Here is a 10,000-nt window from a genome sequence, read left to right on the forward strand (position 1 = left end):
TCTCGTCTAAAAATGAAATTTAAAAAAAGCATTTGGACATTGATTAGCTTTTGGTGGGTCGATTTTTTACTCTTTAGAAAAATCACGTTTTTTTTCTCAACAATTTTACGAAAGTTTTTTTTTTCCTCTTTTTTTTTTAAAATGGGGGATGTTTATACACAGCTAATTGCCGTTTTTGTTTTTTTTTTCAATAAGTGATTTGTGTTGGCCAAAGAGATTCGAGATTGGAGAGGATATTGGGCGCTGAGAAGGGATGGCAGTAGGAAATCTAGTATTTGTGAACGGGAAAACGGAATTGCTCGTGGAAGTGTGTGCGTGTGTGTGTGTGTGTGTGTGTGTGTGTGTGTGTGTGTGTGTGTGTGTGTGTGTGTGTGTGTGTGTGTGTGTGTGTGTGTGTGTGCTAATAAATTAATGTAAAACCTATTGCAAATTGATCAACGAAAATAAAACTTCTCCTGTTGAAATTAAATAATTAAAATTAAAATATATGATTATAACAGTAACATGGCATTACATTTTTTTCTTAATTAAGTATATACAAATATTTTAAAATTATGTCTCGTTCTTTTGTCATACTATGTTTCCCTTAAATTTAAAGACCGTGTTTTTGCAGTGACCTTATCTTATCTACAAACAAGAACTCAAACCCGAATCCGAAGTCAAGTGCTGGGATACGAACAAGTAAGAGGAAATAAGGGCGCCTTATTTCGCTACAAAATTCACATCATTATATGCATAATTTTCAGGACTTGTAGGCTGATTGTTCTAAGGAGGAAAGTTACACGCTTCTAACTGGCGAAATCTTTTAACTATATTTTCTCTCGCTTGGAAGTGAAACACGATTTTTTGTAATGAAACTCTTGCCAAACATCGTCTTTCTCTATCGGTTACCGCAATGTAAATCCCGAATTTCACAACACTGAAAACATGCACAAAAACTTCTAATTTTTTCTATTTCCTTTTTTATCAAACTTTCATAATGAAACGTGATGAGCATGCTATTTATCCTCTTACATTTCCGGACTCATACATACACTTACGTTCAAGCCACATGCATATCACACAGTAAGTACAGTCTCGGGGAAGAGTAACGACCCACTAATAGTAATAGTCGTCTGTGGTGGTAGTTTGCCTTGTTCCTCGTGTGTCTAGTCGCCCACATGTTTGTTTGTTTTTTTATGATAGGTTATGGATAGGATGAAATCATTTGCATTTCTTCTGGGTGATATTAGAACTCTTTTTTTTTCTTCTTTTTTCTTTTTTCTTTTTTTAAACTGCGAAATTCACCTCATCTAACTTGATTTGAGGTTTAACATGTTTTTTTCACAACACTGATAACAAATATATGTTCATTTCCTGTATCCCTTTTTAATTTATGTCAATATTAAGCTTTGCGAGGATTGATAAATTTAGAGGGGCTGAACATGTACATAAATATCAGGAAACTGTAAGTCAAAATGTACTTAGAATGTGACTGTTATGCCTTTTTTATTCATGTATTTAATTTTCTCTATCATATACTTTTTCAGAATACCATGAGCATTAACCATCTTTCCTCGCTATATACATACAGCAAAGTCATCTCGTTTCCGCAGAAGAAACTTCAAAAATGAAACCTGAAAGAATTGGAAAGGCCTTGGGGAAACACGTGACGTCACTGGCTAGAAGTTGAGGGGGACTTTTTACTCTGATTACATTTCGATTTATTTTCACTTTCATTCAGAGAAAATGAATTGAATATTCTTATCCACTGACTTGATCAAATTTTGTGAAAACTGGATTTTATTTTCTTACTCTATCTTTGTAAATAGAATGAGAATTAAATACCGTTTTGATTCTGTTTTTTACGCTCTTAAAACTAAATTGGAAATATTTTTTTAACTTCCCTTTGTCCTTTTGAAGAAATGGGAATTGAATCCACGAAGAAAATATTAACTGTGGATAACATAACAGCTTCCCTTTCCTTGATATAAAAAAATCAGATTAAACTGGAGAAGAAAATTAGAAAACTGTTAATACGTAACATACATGTCACTGTTCTTCGGGCAAATAACCGTAAGATTGTGCATATATATAATTAGGTCACTGATAACCCAGATATTCGACCGTTATTGCAAAAATTATAAGCTTTAATCTGTAATTTCATATAGGTTTATTTTAAAATCGAAACAATTCTTTAAAATTCTGAAATCTAAAGTGATCTTTCGGGGAATACGAGCTTATTTGATAAAAGATTAAATCACAAATAGCCATATTTTGAGAAATGTTATTATTTTGTGTGAAAATTTGAAGTTTGAATAAACATTTCCATTAAAGAACTGATGCAATACCTTCATATTATTGATGATGGCAATAATGATGAAAATGAAGGATAACGTTACCGTTATTTTTTATAAGAAGATATAATAAGATAGCGATGATGGTGATATTGATAATGATAAAAGATAGGACAACAGGAAAATTAGTGATAGCAGTGAGAATGATGATAACAATAATGATCGTTTTTTGTATCATTATTACTGCCTAAATCAAGGTGACAATAATTACCAAAGACATTTTGATTGTTTAATTATTCATATTATCATAATCATCTTATTATTTCATCATATTCCCTATTATTGTTTTTTATCATTTTACTACTGTTATTATGATTGTCATTATCATTATGATTATCGTCATCCTAATCATATCATTAAGATTATTATTATTACAGTTATCATTTCATTGTTTTTATTATCATTATTACTATTGATAGTATTTTTTATCAATATTGTTCCAATTATCATTATCATCCTTATTCTTATCATCATTATCCTTATTCCAGTTCAAATTTCCCGCTATTCTTCTCCTTATTCTTCTTCTCCTCCTTTTCCTTATTCGAAAACTTCCGCCTTTAAGTTTCTGCATCAAAAGAAAGGAAAATTTCAGATAATTGAGGAATGTAGAAAATTTAATGGCACTACATATATATTTTTAAAAAAACAAACTTAAGAGTATATAAAATAATAAATCACAAATCAAAAAATCCTTAACAAACGTAAGAATAAAATTATTCAGAATCAACATATACAAATAATACAGGTATATGACTAACTATAAAATTTATGGTAATATTACAGTAATTGTCACTAATACCATTACAGCAACAATAACAATAATATTATCGTAAATGATATAATAACAATACTGATAAATAAAGGCTTAAAACTTACCAAAATATTATCAATAACTTTAATACTGATGATAACATTGATATAAATAATAATTAGAATTATGATTTTAAAGATAATAATAATGTAATAATAATGATAATAATAATAGTGATAATAAAAGTGTTAATGATTATAATAAGGATAATAATGATAACAATAGCAATAAAGATAAAATAATGTTAATAGTAATAATGATAATAATAATAATGGTAAAAATAATAAGAATAACAATAGTAATAATAATAACAATACATAGAATTGACCGAAAAAAATAATAAGGCTCAAAATGAAATTGAAAATAACAGTAATAATGAATGCAACAGGAAAAGGCAACAGAGAATATCATTAAACATAATAAATATATACTAGCATTCTAAATCACAGTACAGGAAATATTAACTCATACTGACTAAAATAGTATTTGTAAACAACAATAAATTATTTTCTTTATAACATGCTTCCTCCACACGAATCAACTCTCAGTTTATATATATATGATTAAAAAGAAAAAAATCGGTCATGATATTAGTATTTTTGGTATTTCTGCTCCAAAAAACTGCACTGCCCCCCCCCTCCCGCCCCCCATCCTCTCAAAATAATCATGTTGCTATTATAGATATATTTGGCATGAGGTCCATATATTTTTTTTCTAATAACCTCGAGAACGATTGTTAAAGAAAAATAGTGTTTGTTTTTCTCTCGTTTTCTTTACTTTTTATTTACCTTTTAAGGCAAGCACCTGAGAGTATCTATTATATGTATGCGTGTCTGGGTTTTTGTCTGTTTGTGTGTGTGTGTGTGTGTGTGTGTGTGTGTGTGTGTGTGTGTGTGTGTGTGTGTGTGTGTGTGTGTGTGTGTGTGTGTGTGTGTGTGATCTACCCTGAAACGTACAGTCAGTCTTCAAATGAAGGAAAAAATGCCCCAAGACTTCTGCACCCCGTTAATATACCGTAAACACACAGAAATACACCTTAGGATATTACTCATTTACGTGCATAGTTCATACAGACACTAACGTACACATAACCTCGCTTCCTTCTGCATACACAGTATACATATCCATCGCAGCCAATAAAACGCATATATTTCTAAAATATATACACACCCGGCTCACACACGAAATAGTGCACCATACCTCCAGTTCATTTCACCGAGCATGTACATAAGGTAAACAAAAGAGTATCGGGGCGCAGGAGTTCAGTGGCTTCTGTCAACATCCAAACATATTTGTTGATGTTGGTTGATTGGCATACCTTTATGGCTGGCTACTTTTTATGGCTACTTTATGGCTACCGTTTTTCCTTTCGTGTTTAGTCTTCACCGATACTTTTTTTCTTTTTCTTTATTTTACCTTGTGTACATCTGTGGTTGACACTCGCGCATAACACTCGCTTACGAGCACGGAACTATTAAACTCTGCATATGCAAATGAATTCAGAATCAAAATACCAGTGAAGGGGAAAGATCCTCGAAAATATCTCGTTCTTTGAAGTTCATTATTCATCTACGAACTCTTTGTCGAACTATAGTCATTTCCAGTTCTCTTGGTCTTTTAATATCATGCAGATAATAGTGTTATGAAATTGATTCCCTTACGAGTTAATTAAATCATTAAAGAAACCAAAAGTGATGACGCAAATGTGATGTTTGTATCTTTGGCAAGATTTGTAGGAGACGTTTGTCTGTTTGTCTTCTTTCTTTCTTTCTCCTCAAAAAATAGAAATAGGAAATAAAGCGGATAATAGATATAAATATATGTATATACAAAGTGGAATATATAAATCACTGAACATATGGCAATTGACTGATAGTATGAGACAGTGAATATCTGCCTAAGGACTGAAAACTATAATCATTTATGACAATCGTTGGAAAAAAGGCAATGTTGATAATAGCGAGAATAAGTCGTTCTAAAGGCAAGGTTAATCATTTGACTTTTCTGATATATAAAATATTTCCGGTGATAATCATCATCAGCGCAATATTTCGTCTCAGTATATAATTGCGTTGATAGTAATTCATTTGATAGTTCAATCAATGAGGAGTTACATATTGTGTCTTATCTCAACAGATGTTAGAATATTTGATGATAATGATAAAAATTGCAAGGCTAATAAAAATAATGGTAATAATAGTAATAATAATAACACTGGCAATGCTATTAATAACAATAACAATCATGACAATAGTAATAACAATGATAATAATGATAATGATAACAGTAATAATAATGATACTGATATTTCATCTTCCTGATCAAGTTTCATAACCAAAATGTCAAATAATTAATCTAGCACTGTGGCATTATTTATTCTCACTTTTATCAAACGCAGAAGTTCCGTGCGATATTTACTCCCTAATTTCAGGTAAACAAAAACGATTATCAAAAACTTTCAATGAATGAACAGGACCTTCCATGATATAGATATTTATAAAGAAAATATTATATATATATTTTTTATTGCTTTAAAATCACTCCCTCACACCCAATAAAGTAAATCCATCCTATGGATTAGATTAGAACATAAATTAGATAAATAGATTAAAAGAAAATAAAGATAAGAATGTAAGAAATAATTGATACAAATCAGGGGTTGGTCCTTTACCAGAATTGTGCGCGTGACACGTGCTTCCCTGAGACTAGACTTCCTGTACACGCATCACTTGTTGCTTTTGTTTATGTTTTTGTTTGTTTTTGTTCCCCCCTCTTCCCCCCCTCCCCCCGTAATTTCATGTAGTGGTGATGATAATACCGATGAATAATGATGAGAACATTATTAATGGTAGTTATGGTGTTATGATTGGTAATGATGATGGAAATAAGAATCATTATCAATGTTTATATTGGTTTTGTTGTTACAATCATTAGTATCATTATCATAATCATTACCATCACCATTAACATCATTATCATTATCATTACTTTTATTATTATCCTTATTTTTATCATCAGTATCATCATTATTCTTATCAGTATTCTTATCATCATTATCATTATATATTATTATCGTTATCATTAGCTATTATCAACATTATCATTATCACTATTATGATTATTATTATTATCATTATCACTATTATCATTATTATCATTATTATCATTATCATCATTATCATTACCATTATCACCATTATCAATAGCATAACCATTATCATCACCATTATCATTATTACTATCATGACCAATATCATCACCATCATTACTACCATCATCAAAATAATGAAAATCATAATTAGCCCCCCATTACGATCCTATTTATCGTACCTACAAGTCCTTGGTATTTCATTACTGTTATAAATTGCCTTCTTTTATTTCTTCATCTATTTAGACACCAATTTATTCACTAAGTCACTGGGTCATTGCTTCGATTTTGAATCAGTCATTTTACATCAGTGTTATAAATCGGATTTCTTCTCTCGGTCTCTGTTTGAGTTCTATGCATTTTCTGTTCTTATTTTGTTTATTTATATCTATCTATTGCGTCCTGCCTTTTGACTTTCTATTAAATTCAAACATCAGAAAATAAAAATACTGATGAATTATTTTTTTAAAAGCTTAAGTCGAACTACAAAAAGAAACAAAAAACTGTATGCAAATGTATGTATGCATGTATGCATGTGTGTGTAATACTGACCTTGTTTAAGTTAATATCATTTGTGCACTTAGTATCTGTGTATGCAAGGATACACATACGCATTAACATATTCACGCAGATTAAAAATGCAATAAAAACAAGATTGATGATAACAGTAAACAGAAATAACAAGGGTTTGAAACGGGAGTAGTGACTATGTTGATCTCACTGTAGAAAAGTAAGAGGGAACACCATATTTCCGGTGTGAGGAGTGTATAGTGCCAACAGTACGGCACCATCAGAGCAAAAAATTGATACGGAGAATTCTTTCAGATATACATATATACCGTATATATATAACGTATGTACACACCAGCGGGTCTGTTGTGATTGCATCTGTTGGTAATTCCTTAAGTCAAGTTTTGGATGTCTAAGCGACCTAAGTTCTTGGTATCGTATTTTTAACAGAAAATAAACAAGTTTTTTACATATTGTTTCTTACATTCTTTCTTACTCGCTTTCGCTCTTTCTCATTTAATCCCATTCTTTCGTCGAACATAATCCTAAGATAGGTTAGGGTCATGTCCATCGTTTGAGTTACCTCAGGCTCCGCAAAGTGGGGGGAATGGCGGAATTAAGGGTGAATTATTGCACCTTCAAATGACCTGATTATCTTGCTAACTGTACCTCTATAGCCCTTATCTTTAGCGCAACTACTGTCTTTAAGTTTGTCTACTTTTTTCCTTTCTTATTTTGTTTATCATATTAACGTCATGAATCATTTTTTGTTATATCAAAGACCACTGATTTCTCCCCTGATTCTTTTCTCCAGCATAACAATCCTTTTCCCCTAAAATCAGCCTCATCAGCCTCACTCCTCCCCTAAAACTAACCCATATATTTCCCCTAAATCTCCCTTTCCTCCTCCACTTCGCTAACCAACGGGTACTCAGGGATGCCAAGTCACAGGTACAGATTCATTATCTTTAACTTGCCAATACTCACTTCATTACACCTTTCTCTCTTTCTCTCTCTCTCTCTTTCTTGTTTTCTATTTATCTATCTTCTCCCTAACATTCCCTGTCCTATCAGGTAACAATTGGCACAAAAAACAAATTGCCGCGAACTGGCAACTCACACCATCGACACTAGATCCGTGTCAGAGTATAGATAAGAACACATTGTACTACATGATTAAAACGCAAGGGTTCTGTGCTCACATACTAGAATGCCAACACAAACCACTTTCTATGCTTGATTGTACGCGTTTCTAGTAAATAGAATAAGATATAAATATAGTTATAATTACATTGGTTCCTGTTCAACAATCTACATGTAAGGAAAACGAACTCCCGCCAAAGGGTTGTTCTCCTCGTCAAAGAAAAAATAGTAATAATAAAATAAAAACGCAACACTGACCTGGTTTTTTAATATGTATATATATATATATATATTATTTTTGGTGTAATATCTATAACAGTATATTAATTTCTCCGAAGAGCACCATAGTTAAAACACTTTTTTTAATGGGACTAAAAACCCAAAATAGTTTCATGTTTGTTTCCTTGCTCTGCATTCACTTGGGGAGGAAGGGGGAGGGGGAGGGGGAGAGGCAGTATGGAGAGACACCGCGAGAGAGAGAATCGATTTTACGACGAAAACTAAAATAACATCACAATGACACGATTCAAACACTTTTCTGTAACGTGGAGAGTATTATATTCCTTGTTTTTAATCTCCTTTATACATTTTTGCACTTTCTTGTCATTTTCCTACACTTTCTTTTCTTTTTCTTCTCACTATTAGGTCTTGAGAGAGTGAAACCACTTAATGATATCTTGCTAAATTACAAGGCATATTTATTAACAATTATATCATTTCCATTGCTCCTTTGTCACTCTTTTATCAATATTTACTCCCGATTTCTCTTCCACTTCGTTTCTTTTTCCGATATTCCTCTCTCTCTCTTTTCACGTTTTTCTCTCTGTTTTTCTTTTTCTCTCTATCCACCAACGAATCATCCCTCTCCTTCCCCTTCTCCTCCCTCTTTCCCTCTCGCGATATATCCACTTCTCTCCCTCTCTTTCTCCATCTCACTCCCTCTCTATCCCCCTCCTTCCCAACCACCATTATCCCTCTCTCCCTCATTTCCCCCGCGTTCCTCACGATCTTCCACCCTCCTTCCTTCCTTCCTTCCATCCTTCTTTTCTTCCTCCCTCCCTCCCTCCCTCCCTCTCTATCTCCCTCCCTTCCTTCCTTCCTTCCTTCTTTCCTTCCTCCCTTCTCCTTAATTTCTCTTGGAGGCAAATTCCCTGAGGATGTCCCTGGCCATGACGATGTCGTTCCTCGTGATAACCAAGGCGCGAATGACGGCGTCCTGCGCAAAGCCCTCCTGCGTCAGCGTGGCTAGGTAGTCCATGTGCAGGTTCTCGTAGGCGGTGTGGGCGTCCTCACCCTCGCCCGCGCCCTCCGAGACGTTCATGCTGGTGGGGGTGGAAGGGGAGGGGGTGTTTGAGTAGGTGGAGGGTGGGTTGTTTGGGTGGGAGGAAGGTAGGTTGTTGGGTGGGGGTGTGGGGGGTGGTTGTGGGATAGGGAGGTGGATTCAAGGGGTAGGATGGGTTTTTTAGGGGGCAGGGTGGGGTTTTAGGGAAGTAGGGTGGGTTTAAGGGGATATAAGTGTGTTTGAAGAAGGGTGGGAATTTGATAAAGGTGTGTAGGATCGGAAGGGGGAGGGAAGGAGGGAGGGAGTGGTTAGAAAGAGGGAGATGGCCGGTAAAAAAAGAGATGAGGAGATGGGGATAGAGGGAAGCGGTTATGAGGGGGGGGGAGGGGAGAAAGAAAGACAGTTAGAACGTGAAGGAGAGTTTGTTGTGTGTGTGTGTGTGTGTGTGTGTGTGTGTGTGTGTGTGTGTGTGGATCTGTGTCAGTGTTGGTGTCTGTTCCTGTGTCTGTGCTACTCTTAAATATATATACAATTCTGAACTGAATGTTTTGACATAACTCACAAGAAAGTGCAGCTCACATTAATAATCACTTTCAAAAAAAGAAAAATCATTAAACCCATTATTTCAGAAAAAAGCATAGCGACATTCTCCCTCCCCACCTCCTGTCAGCCGAGAGTGACTTCGTGATCAAGGCCAGCGGCGGTGCAGAAGGCGCAGGGAAGTTCGGAAGGTCAGAATCTGTCGCAGATTTCCTCGCCGTTGCTGAACA

General features: G+C 34.1%; 1 protein-coding gene across 3 annotated transcripts in view; it reads right to left on the reverse strand.

Annotated features, from left to right (window-relative positions):
- Nucleotides 1-172: 172 nt before the first annotated feature.
- Nucleotides 173-10,000, reverse strand: part of Cbl (E3 ubiquitin-protein ligase CBL) — an 80,047-nt gene continuing 70,219 nt past the window's right edge. For 2 of the 3 annotated variants that reach the window (XM_043026859.2, XM_043026858.2), the window contains 2 exons: nucleotides 9,891-10,000; nucleotides 173-9,270 (listed from right to left, as the gene is read on the reverse strand). The exon at nucleotides 9,891-10,000 is cut by the window's right edge and continues 2 nt beyond it. In XM_043026859.2, coding sequence (XP_042882793.2) covers nucleotides 9,075-9,270; nucleotides 9,891-10,000 — 306 coding nt within the window. In that variant the 3' untranslated portion in view covers nucleotides 173-9,074. The remainder of the gene's footprint in view (nucleotides 9,271-9,890) is intronic. The other variant, XR_015192445.1, reaches the window with a different exon arrangement.

Source organism: Penaeus japonicus, unplaced genomic scaffold (assembly GCF_977035675.1).
Source record: "Penaeus japonicus unplaced genomic scaffold, GWHDUDI00000001_assembly GWHDUDI00000028, whole genome shotgun sequence".
Lineage (NCBI taxonomy): Eukaryota > Metazoa > Arthropoda > Malacostraca > Decapoda > Penaeidae > Penaeus > Penaeus japonicus.